The sequence below is a fragment of the Lampris incognitus genome, chromosome 13, assembly GCF_029633865.1.
Source record: "Lampris incognitus isolate fLamInc1 chromosome 13, fLamInc1.hap2, whole genome shotgun sequence".
Taxonomy (NCBI): Eukaryota; Metazoa; Chordata; class Actinopteri; order Lampriformes; family Lampridae; genus Lampris; species Lampris incognitus.
In genome coordinates this window covers 26614350-26628378 of record NC_079223.1, presented here as the reverse complement: position 1 = coordinate 26628378, position 14029 = coordinate 26614350, and the positions used below count along the sequence as shown (strand labels likewise).

General features: G+C 41.1%; 1 protein-coding gene across 1 annotated transcript in view; it reads left to right on the top strand.

The window, feature by feature from the left end:
* Positions 1-12402: 12402 nt before the first annotated feature.
* Positions 12403-14029, top strand: part of LOC130123180 (cystatin-F-like) — a 30226-nt gene continuing 28599 nt past the window's right edge. The window contains exon 1 of the mRNA XM_056292310.1: positions 12403-12468. Within this exon, the coding sequence (XP_056148285.1) occupies positions 12417-12468 (52 nt within the window). The 5' untranslated portion in view covers positions 12403-12416. The remainder of the gene's footprint in view (positions 12469-14029) is intronic.

Genomic DNA, 14029 nt, shown 5'->3' with positions numbered 1-14029 from the left:
TTCAGTTTGTTTACCTTTAAACAGGGCTAGAGGGATTACCTCTATCCAATGGATGAACTTTTTCACATCCAAGTGAAGAGAAGGTTTTTAACTCTTTGATATGTTTCACATGGTTTACAAAAGGAACTTTATGTGATCTGATGGTGTCTGTCTTTAAGTTAAACTTTCTTCCAAAATGACTTAACAGAAATACTAGTGTTGTTTGTTTTCATGTGCCAATAGAGCCAGACAGGTGGAGTTAACAACACCAGGTTAGTTCAGATGATGCCAAACTCTAATTCAAAGAAAAGTCAACTCCATTTTTAAAAGGTCTTCCTTTTACTGTCTGAACTTTGTTGTATAGACTAAATCATCCTGTGCTACAAAACTCCGTTCATCTGGGACCGAAACAGAAGAGAAAAAAAAACAGAGAAACTATATTCAGTTATTATTTAGTCCAGGTCTGCCAACAATCACTGATACAGATCTGGATTAAATAGCTTTTTAAAATCCTTTTGAACATTTCTCAAGTCAGTTAAGCTTCTTTTCATATGATGGGACACCGTGTTCACTTTGCACTCCATAATGAAAATGTAATGATACTACAAAGCATTTCAGGTGATATTTGACTGAGTGTGGTCAGTTTTATTACCAATTGTATACTGTTTACTGGACAGATAATTATCAGTCCTGGCAGAGACTTTTGAAAGGCCTTGTTTTAACTCTGCCTCTTTCTCTGAATGGTCAATTTTTAGCTAAATTAACTGTAAGCAAAGCTATCCTTTTTGCATTACATTTCACAGTTCACAGGATGTGGTGTCACAGCATGTGATATAAATAACCCCTCTGCTCTTATAAAACGGTCCAGTTCTGTGAAGTGAGTTAGCTTTCTTAGGCCATGAACAGGCTTCTCTTACGTAAACGTCTCAAATGACTTCTGTAGTCAACATAAGCTTGAGATTTGGTTGTTTTGTTCTGTGAATAAAATAGATAATTACAACTCCATTTAGTAAATGCTGAAGCATTTTGTGCCAAATACAAGCACCATTCACAGAGATACGGTTAGCTTTTTACACAATGGTAACGACAGTATTTATGCTACAAAACTTGTAAAACCAGTGTTTGTTTGTGAAGATTATCCCATAGAATAAAATGTCCAAATCTCTTCTGTTTGTGTTGACCAAGTTTATAACAGAACACCAACTTATTTTTCACACAGACAAAATCACGGGTACTCATAGCGGTTTAAGGTCCTGGTTAGCTTACAAAAAAAGTTTTCTTCTCTGAAGATCAGACCACAAAGCGTGCTGTCTGAGATATCCAGACACACATGACATTTTAACACTGGGTCTTAATCCATGCTTGTGTTCAGATGGATTTCAAAGCTCCGGCCTTCATCTTAGTCTCACATTTGGCAGCTGAACATGGAGGTTAAAGGGCTGAGCACATTGTCACTCCTCACCACATTGACGGGTTGAAGGTTTGATAGGTTTCATTCAGTCTACAGGGCCAGACGGAGAGACACCGCAGCTTGAAGAAAAAAGTCTGTGTGTCCTGCAGTTCACTGACATTCAGCTTTTTAATTGATCTTGTCTGAAGACGATGTCTCTGTTTAAAGTGCCACAGATTAAAATTTCCCACTCTGTCGAACTGATCTCTTCTCAAAATGTACCGCTGTTAACTGACTGTGCAATCTTCTACTGCGTGCATGCACACACACACACATTAAGATAAAGACAAATTCACAAACACACATTTACACACTCAAACACATCTGCAGCGCATTCTCTCTCACACACACAAACACACTTCAGGCCCAACGCCAAAAACAAACTGAGGTACTTTAATTTAGTTTTGAACTGTTTCGCCAAGATTCGCTGTTTTTCTCTTTTCAAAGCCTGTGATGAACCAGCATTTGCTAAACAAATGTTTTTCCAATCAAACTATGTGTCTGGAAACTGGCTTCACACTTTTAAAATACATGTTGCTTCTTTTCCAAAAATGTCCCTTGTCATAGACATTACTAATGACAGAGAAAACACTGAAAGTCTATTTCCATGTATGTTGTAAGTCAAGGTGTTGTCAAGTTGGTTAAGTAGAGATAATCCATGACAATATATTCATTAAAGGATTTGCTACATGATGTGGAGACAAAGACTCCTGTTCAGTTGTCCCATAAGACACCGTTGTAAAGCTCAGTCCAGCAGTGGTCCTGTGTCCAAAATCTACTAAATGAACCTGGTGAGCAAAATGACATCATAACTGATATGAATGATGGAAAAACGCGTGAAAATAAAACCCAGGTTGTAAAAAACCATATTATCCTTTACAATAGAGATATACTATTTTGGACTGCACTGCTCCATGTGTAAATCAGTCACCAGGTAAAAGGTCTAACTATAAAGCCACATAAACATACAGCAGCAGAAACCTCTGGACCTTATGCCAGCAGCCATACCAACATGTAACCTGGCTCTGCTGAATAACAGAATCTAAGCGGGTATGGGCCTGGCTAGTACTTGGATGCGAGACCTCCTGGGAAAACTGAGTTGCTGTTGGAAGTGGTGTTGCTGAGCCAGTAGGAGGTAGTCTTCCCTCTGGTCCCAATAAACAACAAAAATCTCAGTGCAGTGACGGGGACATTGTGCTGTAGGAGATGCTGTGCTTTGGATGAGATGTTAAACTGAGGCCCTGACTCACTGTGGTCATTAAAGATCCCATGGCACTTATCACAAAGGGTAGTGGGTCCCCCGGTGTTCTGGCAAAATTCCCAACCTGGCTCTCTCCATCTGCCCACTCAATCATCTCCCCATGTAATTGGCTCAATGATTCCTCCTTCTCCATCTCAAACTGAAGTGTGGTGAGCATTCTGGTGCAAAATGGCTGCCGTGCATCACCCAGGTGGGTGCTATACATTGGTGGTGGTTGAGGTGAGTCTACCCCCTTCAATGTGAAGCACTTTGGGTGTCTAGATAAAGTGCTATAGTATAAATGTAATCCATTATCATTGTTCTTTTGTTCTAGTCCAGCAGAGAAACACAAGGGAAAGTCTGACAACCTCTGTCTGTTCTCCTGTCATGAAGCTGAAAGTATGGACAATTTTTGCATCATCAACCAATCATGTCCCAATGATGTACCAGTCAACCAATCAAATCCTAATGATATACTGTCAGCCAATCATGTCGTAATGATAATAATTAAGAATAACAATGACTTGAAATGATGAAACTGGACTTGAGTAATGATGCAACATCAACTCATCATAACTGTATCATCATAAATCAAGGTTCCAGTCTCAGGGTTTTACATTTACACACTTTAAAAACAGGTAGAAACAGTAGAAAGAAAACAGAAGAAAAGAGATTTTCAATTAAAACAATGAGAGAAATCTCAGGAAGAATATCAGAGAACCAATGTGTTCTTCCAGAACATTTAGGATTGTAATAAACACCATCTACCGTCACCAATAGAAGGCGCTAAGTGAAAGAGGCCACGTTTGAATATGGGGAGCACGAGAAACTCATTATGTAAAGAATAATTAAATATATTTTGCCGAACTTCAACATGTTTATAACATGTAATTCTTATCGCCGTTACAACTGCAACTTGATTGATTGATCTATCCACCGGACCCCCCCCCCCACACACACATACACACACACATACAGAGCAGAGTGAGAATGATGTGTCAGAAATCTGAAGAATCAGCGATGAAGAAGAGAATATCTAGAAAATGGACCAACAGAGAAATAAGAGAGATTTATTAATTTAACATAGAAGACAAAATCAACAGTCAGTTGTGTTGTAGTAATATGGACTTCTCCTGGATCACCACCTTGCTGTTGTGCAGAAGCTTGCAGGTTCTAATGATTCCAAGAGTTATGCTGTCTGGAGCTTGGCTCCTGGTAGGGTCACCTAAAGCAGATATGTCAAGGGGGAGGTTCCAGATGAAGCACAATCCAATAAAGACCTCAACGGCTGAACTGGTGGAAGATATCTCCAGGTCACAATGGCAGTGAAGGCGGATGAAGGCTGCAACAGAGGGTGGTCCACAATTGTCTTGGTTCTCCATGTCATTGGACCCTGGCCACCCCCTGCCAAGGACCGTGTAATGGCTGCAGGTGCATCAGCCTCTCCACGTAAAAAGCTGTCACGCGCAGGTGTCCCCCCATTATGTGGCTCCAGGATCGGCCTCTACACCCACCTGAGGACCCAGAGGGAGGACGGTCATATTCGACTTGAGTGACCGCCGATGATGATGATGAGTAATATGGAATAACAAGAGTTTGATTAGATCAGAGTTAGTTAGTTTGCTGTATTTTACAATATACCATATATATACCATTTCTCAGATTTGTATTTAAAGGGCTAATTCAACACTTTTAATGATCTCTGTTTAAAGTACAATTTACCTCAATCTCACTTGTTCCGGTATCTTCAAGCGCATAATTACGCTTGCACACATTTCACAGCTTTCCCTCAGCTACCAGTAGGCTCTCTTGTCTCTAAGGTACTTTCTCTCCCCAGGGCATGTGGCAGGATCTCAATTTTATATGACCTTATATCATCCTCGGATTTGACTTCTCTAGCGGGGGTTAGGGGTAGTTGGGAACAGGAACTAGAATGTGATGTGACAGATGAATGGTGGAACAAGGCACTAGCCAGGGTCAACTCTACATCCTCATGTTCCCATTTAAGTTTAATTCAGTTTAAGGTTTTGCATAGGGTTCATTTTACAAAAGCTAAGCTTTGTAAGCTGTTTCCAGGCATGAGTGATACCTGCGATAGATGCGGCTCATCACTGGCGGATCACAGTCATATGTTTTTCTCCTGTCCAAAATTAGTTGAGTTCTGGTCCCTTTTCTTTAAGATGATAGGAGTAGCCCTCAAAATTACACTGGATCCCTGCCCCTTGATAGCCATCTTTGGGGTACCCCCTATGCCGACCAGTCTCACCAAGGAAAATTCTGATGTTGTTGCCTTTGCCTCACTCATTGCTCGTAGACACATTCTGTTACAGTGGAAAAGCCTAAATCCACCTTCAGCTACCTCCTGGTTAAAGGATTTAATGTCATTCCTCCCATTAGAGAAGTTGAAGTATTCTTTAAGAGGCTCAACTGCGAAGTTCTACAAAAAATGGCAGCCTATTATCACATATATAAATTCTCTTACCTCTCTGGACCCCAACTGATTATCAATGAATCCATTCCTTGGGGTGGGCATTCTGAGCATCCTTTTTATTGCACTGACCTCCTTACTTTATTTTATTTCATTTTATCAACTCCCTGTGTGTGTGTGTGTGTGTGTGTGTGTGTGTGTGTGTGTGTGTGTGTGTGTGTGTGTGTGTGTGTGTGTGTGTGTGTGTGTGTGTGTATACACATGTGTTTTATTTACTTATTCAGGTCTGTATGTGCATTATTTATTTTCTTCTTCCCTGTTTTCTACAAGAATTTGGGTTGGGGTCCGCAATGGTGTAGCGGTCTAAGCATCGGCTTTGTGTTGATGCAGTTGCCCACTGGGTACCAGGGGTTCGCGCCCCGGTCTCGTCAGATCCGACTATGGCCGGACTCGATGAAGCAGCAATATTGGCGACGCTTTCCTTGGGAGGGGGGCGGAGTCGGCTTGTCGTCTCTGTGTGTGTCGGAAAAAGTGGTTCAGCCTGGATTCGCCTTGTCACGAAAGCGGCGAGGCGTCTCCTTCGAGACTGCCGGCCGGAGACATGCAGTACGAGGGTGGGTGTTTGAACTAAAATAGGGATCGATTGGCCAATAAATTGGGAGAAAAAGGGAAAAGTCAGAAATAAATCTATAAAAAAAAGAATTTGGGTTGGGGAAATGTTGTGAAACACTGATCTGTTCTTTTTGTCTAACATGTATATAACACTGGTTTCCAATATATATATATATATAAATAAAAAAAGAAGAAATTCTACAGGCAGCGGCAAAACTACCATATAAGCAGATAATGCAGTTGCACTGGGGCCTGCATGCATGGACCCCTCTTTATCTCGCCACAATCATATCAAAGATCTTGAGCCGTGAGTCTATGGTATATGCTATGTTCAAAAATTTGCAAAGTGGGCCCGCACGTAATCATGGACATGAACTCACCCTTGACCCGGCAACAGTGCACCACCCCCACCCCAAAACAGCAAAACACCTCCCCCAATCAAATGACGCGCGGTCTCAAAATAACCATACAAGAAATGCATAACAACATGTCAAAATCTCACTCTAGTTATAAGTATCCTACGGTATCATGTATTTTTAATGATATTTTTATGTCCTTGTCCTTTTTAAGTCCTTAAACCTGTAAGAGCGAAATGCCGTATAGCACCTGAGCTCACCTACTTTTTAAGTCGGAAGGGTAGGCTCAGCTTTTTTCAGGATTGCCTTTAAAGTTGTTTAATGGAGTTTGTGCATGCGTATTGTATAGCTGAAGGCGAAATTAACAGACGAGGAAAGGCACTGCTTATGGCGGGAGTGTGAGCCAATCAGAGTCACCAAGGCCATGTCACGTCACGTCACGGAGAGATTCACGGTGAAAGACAGGCGATTGGACTTCATCTTCAAGTGAAGGTAAGCCATTGATTTTGCACTTTTATGCTTGTGACAGTATTAAAGTGATCTGTAAACGTGTTTGTCACATAGTGTGGCTGTGTTGGACAAGTTAACATACAAATATGATTTTTAATTTTATTTTATTCTCTAAGTTTTGACTTTTTTATAGAATGGTGTCCTGCATCAGACAACCATCGCTGGAACGCCTTCCCTATCGGCTGCACACACTCGTTATTTCACGTTCTTAATAGCTCTTTATACAGTTATTTTGTAGATATGATTTAATTCAAGTTTCATTGTTCATTTTTACAAATCTATACAAAGTTTGCAACTTTGCATTGATATTTATTTTTCCTTTTTACAAATCTATACAGATGTAGAGTTCACAAAGGTATTCAACGGTTTGTGTAGCTGAACTGAAGTATTTAATAATGTTTTTACAAACCTATACAACGTTTGAATTGATATTTATTGTTAATTTTTAGACCTCTGGTTTGCATTGATATTTATTGTCATTTTTACAAACCAAAACAATGTAGAGTCCACAAAGGTATGCCACCGTTTTTACATTCATAAACTTTTGCAATTGTGAACTGAAGTGTTTAGCTGCAGTGGATGTTTGCATGCATGCTTTGCAGCCAGCATAATTTATTATGCTTTTGTCACTTTGTGTTTTCTGAGATACTGGATAAATGTGAAATTGAGTACTGTGAATGACATGGGTACATGGGTCATATATGGCTTCCCAAGTCACACTTTTTTTTTTTACTTGTAGTTTTGCCGTGTTTTCTTTCTTTCTTTCCCAGGCTGGCTCAAGGCATCATGCCACATTTTCTTTTCATTAATTGACAATTCATCTCCCAGTAATGCATCAAGGTTTACAGATTTGTGCAAGTCATCTCAGTTTGTCTTCCATTTCTACAAATCAGTGCAACTACTCATAAATAATATTGACTGTTCACTTTCACTATACAATTTCTGTGATTATGTTGATTCACTTTTTTAAATGTTTACAAGTTGTTATATTATGTAGTTGAACTGGACTGGGATCTAACTGCACAGGAGAAGCATTAATGATGGGATACATGCTATTATAGTATGTTTACCTTCTCACCATTTGTCACCTAATATGCTGTCACTTTGTATCTTATAAGTTTGCTTCTAAGTGACTAACTGCTATTTTCACATGTATTGCCCAAAAATAATAATAATAATAACAATAAATCAATCTTATATAGCGCTTTTCTAGTACTCAGAGTCACTTTACAATAAATGGAGTGAAACAAGACGACAGATGAATATAACACAGACATACAGGGGTGGATGGGAAGGGGGGCTACGAGAGGGAGAAGCGGCAGCCACAGACGACGCCAGCAGTACTCTCCCCTCAAAAATTAGTGTTTTTAATTGATCTATAGGTGACCTCAATACATATGATCTCAACATTGTCACCTCAGCACCCAGTTTATTTGCATGAATTCACTCTCAGTTCAGCTATCAGTCATTATATTCCATCCATTCATTATCTTAACCACTTATCCTGTTCTCAGGGATGCTGGAGCCTATTCCAGCAGTCACTGGGTGGCAGGCAGGGAGACACCCTGGACAGGCCGCCACACCATCACAGGGCCGACACACACACACGCACATCCATTCACTCCTAGGGACAATTTCGTACGGCCAATTCACTTGACTTACATGTCTTTGGACTGTGAGAGGAAACCAGAGCACCCAGAGGAAACCCACGCAGACACGGGGAGAACATGCAAACTCCACACAGAGGACGACCCGGGATGACCCACCAAGGTTGGACTCCCCCCGGGGCTCAAACCCAGGACCTTCTTGCTGTGAGGCGACTGCGCTAACCACTGCACCACTGTGCCGCCCGGTCATTATATTGCAGCAAAGTCAGGGGGCACTCCGAGAACCGCCACAGCCGGGATGCGAACCCACATCTCTTGCACCACAGGCGACAACGTTAACCAGTCGACTAAAAGGTCCGACCTGTTAGCCAAGGGCTAACGTGTCTACTTATTCGTGACGTGTACGTTACAATATTATACATCATAATACTGGAAATGAATTAATGAAATGGTACATAATTTAAATATACACTACCGTTCAAAAGTTTGGGATCACCCAAACAATTTTGTGTTTTCCATGAAAAGTCACACTTATTCGCCACCATATGTTGTGAAATGAATAGAAAATAGAGTCAAGACATTGACAAGGTTAGAAATAATGATTTGTATTTGAAATAAGATTTTTTTTACATCAAACTTTGCTTTCGTCAAAGAATCCTCCATTTGCAGCAATTACAGCATTGCAGACCTTTGGCATTCTAGCTGTTAATTTGTTGAGGTAATCTGGAGAAATTGCACCCCACGCTTCCAGAAGCAGCTCCCACAAGTTGGATTGGTTGGATGGGCACTTCTTTGAGCAGATTGAGTTTCTGGAGCATCACATTTGTGGGGTCAATTAAACGCTCAAAATGGCCAGAAAAAGAGAACTTTCATCTGAAACTCGACAGTCTATTCTTGTTCTTAGAAATGAAGGCTATTCCATGCGAGAAATTGCTAAGAAATTGAAGATTTCCTACACCGGTGTGTACTACTCCCTTCAGAGGACAGCACAAACAGGCTCTAACCAGAGTAGAAAAAGAAGTGGGAGGCCGCGTTGCACAACTGAGCAAGAAGATAAGTACATTAGAGTCTCTAGTTTGAGAAACAGACGCCTCACAGGTCCCCAACTGGCATCTTCATTAAATAGTACCTGTTAGAGCCTGTTTGTGCTGTCCTCTGAAGGGAGTAGTACACACCGGTGTAGGAAATCTTCAATTTCTTAGCAATTTCTCGCATGGAATAGCCTTCATTTCTAAGAACAAGAATAGACTGTCGAGTTTCAGATGAAAGTTCTCTTTTTCTGGCCATTTTGAGCGTTTAATTGACCCCACAAATGTGATGCTCCAGAAACTCAATCTGCTCAAAGAAGTGCCCATCCAACCAATCCAACTTGTGGGAGCTGCTTCTGGAAGCGTGGGGTGCAATTTCTCCAGATTACCTCAACAAATTAACAGCTAGAATGCCAAAGGTCTGCAATGCTGTAATTGCTGCAAATGGAGGATTCTTTGACGAAAGCAAAGTTTGATGTAAAAAAAATCTTATTTCAAATACAAATCATTATTTCTAACCTTGTCAATGTCTTGACTCTATTTTCTATTCATTTCACAACATATGGTGGTGAATAAGTGTGACTTTTCATGGAAAACACAAAATTGTTTGGGTGATCCCAAACTTTTGAACGGTAGTGTATGTATTGTATATTTTACATATATTAAATTACACATTTTTACCACAAATGTTGTCTTTGTGTTATGGTCTTTTCAGGTAATGTTTCAACAATATTTACAAATAGTATCTCATAACTGCTGTTTGTAGTGACCGCAATGAAATCCACAATGGTTTGGCAGCTCTAAGGAAAAGCAATGATGTTACTTAGTCATTTCACAGCTATCAAAAACCATATAAAAAAAAAGAAAAAAGTACTTCATGTATACTTTGACAATATTTTTGTTTAGGTTTTCATTTGGAATGTAGTTCAGCCATGGGGGGCACAATGTTCTAGAATTCTGTGGCAGTTGGAAGAACGAAGAAGGATCAGCTTGTTAAAAAACATTAGAGAGCACAAAAGGATGCAATTTGGATTTGTGAATGCCCACTGCCTACCCAGCCCCTGACCTCACCGCATGTCACTGCCCCCAACTATGTACATTCATTCATTCATTATCCAAGCCGCTTATCCCAACTAGGGTCACGGGATTCTGAAGCCTATCCCAGAAGTCATTGGGCAGCAGGTGGGGAGACACCCTGGACAGGCCACCAGGCCTTCACAGGGCCGACTCTCTCTCTCTCTCACACGCACGCACGCACGCACGCACGCACGCACGCACGCACGCACGCACGCACACACACACACACACACACAAACACACACACACACACATTCACACCTAGGGACAATTTAGTATGGCTGATTCACCTGACCTACATGTCTTTGGACTGTGGGAGGAAACCCACGCAGACATGGGGAGAAAATGCAAACTCCACAAAGAGGACGACCCCCAAGGTTGGACTACCCCGGGGCTCGGACCCAGGACCTGACCAATGACTATTGCAAACTGTTCTCTTCTCTCATGTCTTTTCTCTCTCTCTGAATGATGTCTTCTCCTTTCTCTTTTTCTGTGTGTGAATGGTGTCATGTGAGTCTCCCTTGTGTGCATGTGCAGTCGGTCCTCCTCCCAGGTCTCTATGGTGATGGTGGTCGCCACCTGGATGCTGCTTGGCATTCCCCTCATCACATTTTCTGTTTATATATGTTATAAATCCATATAATTTTTGTTATCCTGTTTTCTTGTTTTTTTTTATTTGTTTTTTTACATGATGACGCTAGTTGCGTGGCTTGGGTCCTGGGCTGTTCTGGTGGCGTCTGGACACTGCTTGGCATCCTGCGCATCATATTCTTCATAAATTTTATAATTCCATTATAAATATGTTATCCTCTTTCAATGTTGTATTCTGTAAATTGTGTAAACACAACATCCATTGCACGTTGTCCATCTTTGAGAGAGACCCCCCCTCTGTTGCTCTCACTGAGGTTTCTTCCTATTTTTTCTTCCTGGTAAGGGTTTTTTTTTTTAGGGAGTTGTTCCTTATCCAGTGGGAGGGTCTAAGGACAGGATGTTGTGTTGCTGTAAAGCCCCTTGAGGCAAATTTGTAGTTTGTGATATTGGGCTATACAAATAGAGTCTAACATAAGTTTTGCTCGCTTTTAGTTTGAATTCCATTTGTACTCATTTCTACACAGCACACACTTTTAATATAGTAGCATATTAGGGGTCAGAGATTTCCTAGCATGCGTTGCAACAATGTGTTTACGGACATAAGTTGAGCCGGTTGTGTTTCAAATGACCACAAATGTTATCTGTTATATGGTGTTTAGTGTTACTGTTATGCATAAGGGTTCAAGTAGTGTAGCTGCTGGATGATGAAATCATGTTACAACATGATGAGGTTACGTGTCCGTGTTGTTCTGTTCTGTGGGTAACTAACACAACAGCCCCGGGAGGGCCACAACACACTGATAATTACAGTTCTCTGCCTCACAACATCTTCTTCAGGTAAGCTCACCACAATATGAACCTTTATGTCTGATATAAAAAAAAAATCCACCAACCAGTTTGTATAAGAAATAACATGAAAGCTACAGAATGTTCTGGGTATTTTGATCAGACCACCGTCTGAGAGCTGCTGTGGCTTTCACATGACTTAAAAATACAGGAAGTGGCGTCGCTCCCATCTCTCTCTCTCTCTCTCTCTCTCTCTCTCTCTCTCTCTCTCTCTCTCTCTCTCTCTCTCTCTCTCTCTCTCTCTCTCTCTCTCTCTCTGTCTCTCCCTGTGATAACATTACACAGGAACTCCTCAGTCTTCATGAACTGGTCTTACCACATTATCATGAAACAAATTCACCTCACAGAGACAAACTACATTCAAACAGTGTGTAGAATCATAGTTTGTTGTTGGTGAATAAAACATTATGCAGGACTAGATGTCATTCTCAGTAACTGCTCTGACTTTCTCCCTCATGTTAAACATCATTGGTTACACCTGTGTGTGTGTGTGTGTTTGACTAGTCAAGTCAAGTCAAACTGGCCTGAATAAAACTTCAAAGTGGATGAAGATGTTGAGGATGACTTGAAGCCAGTCTGATGTTGAAAATTGCTGTTAGCTGTGTGGTCAAAGTGTTGTGTTAACAGGAAGCTTTTCTCACATGCTGCAGAAGCCCCTCCTACACACCCACCCACATACACACACAGAGTTGATGATGAGGTCGTTACTGGTGCTGGTGTACATCTCTCTACTTACTCGAATTGGTAAGATTTAATAATGCGATAACACCATTAGCTTTACTGGTACTTTTAATGGTCTTACTGGGTTTGTTTCTGTTTTCTGCTTCATCCACCAGTGATTTAAATGACCTTCTGTTCTGTCAGGCACTCTGAATAATTGTTCCATTTTTACCAAACAACAGAGATCTCATTGTGGGAATTACATTTTCAGTTTAATATTCAAATGACCGAGTTTTCAAAATCAATCAATAAAAGAGTTGTGAAGTCTTCCCCGGAGGAAACAGCCGTGAGTAGTGAGTTGTGATATTTCATTACATCTTCCAACCAACAGCATAAAATGATTAAAAAAAAAATCCCAATTCACAAACTGTAACGTTGTTTTTCTAGAAAATGAGCATCAAACTGAGGAGACAGTCGGTGAGTTTCTGATGGAATCTTGTCTGTGACTAAAAGCCGTTTTCTCCCTTTGTGTGACAGCTAAAGCTGCCAGTCCAAACTAAATTTTGGTATTGTAGGTTTCCAAAGAATGAAGCCTTAGCTTGACGCTCTAATGACTCCCCTCGTCCATATCCACATCAGAAACAAAAAAATATCCACAGGACCATTGTGTAAAGTTTAACTCTACTTCAACACAAGTAATATTTGGTACAGAGCAATTGTCCATTAGTGAAAAAAGGTTAATAAGAAAAGGAGACCGAGAGGTCAAAAAACTGTGTGGCTCCACTCTCCCCGTGCCTAACTCCACCCCCCCCCCAATCTTCTCCAGCTCTCCTCGCCTACATGCTAAGTTACTTAGTTAAAGTTCAACTATCTAAAGAAACCTTCTCTTTCTTCGTCACATCCCAAATGAGGACTTGGCTTCAGAACAGCTCATCAATTATCCTCAGATTCTTGAAGAAGACATAGCTTCGTTACTGGGCAACAAAGTTCATTGGTCTTGGACTGAACTTTCACTTGATGAATAAGGCCTTTCTTGTCAGGAAAAGTCTCCACAATTCTTCCAAGTGGCCATGAATTTCTGGGTGACATGTCATCCACAATCAGCACCACGTCACCGACACGGAAGTTTCTTCCATGCATGGATCATAGTTGACATTCTTGCTGTTGCGTGAGGTATTTTTTGTGCCAGCGTTTCCAGAAGATGTCCGCAAGGTACTGGACTTGCCTCCATCTGCAGTTAGCATATTGGTCATCCTTGCTGAACACTCCTGGTGGTAACTCGGGCTTGACCTTGAGTAATACCAGGTGGTTGGGCGTTAAGGCCTCTAAATCATTGAAGTCCGAAGATGCCTTTGGAATGGGTTTGCTGTTTATGATGGCCTCAGCTTCACACAGCAAGGTATGGAGACCTTCTTCATCGAAAAGTTGTTCCTTCACTGTGACGTTCAGAATTTTACTCACCGAGCGAATTGACTGCTCCCAGCTTCCTCCGTGGTGAGAACCTGCTGGAAGATTGAAGTGCTATTGGACACCCTTCTGTTGCAAGTTTTTTGCGATCTTGCTTGTGTACCATTCTACGATCGATTTCTTCAACTCACTGTCAGCCAACCAGAAGTTGGTTCCATTATCTGAGTACATCTCTTTG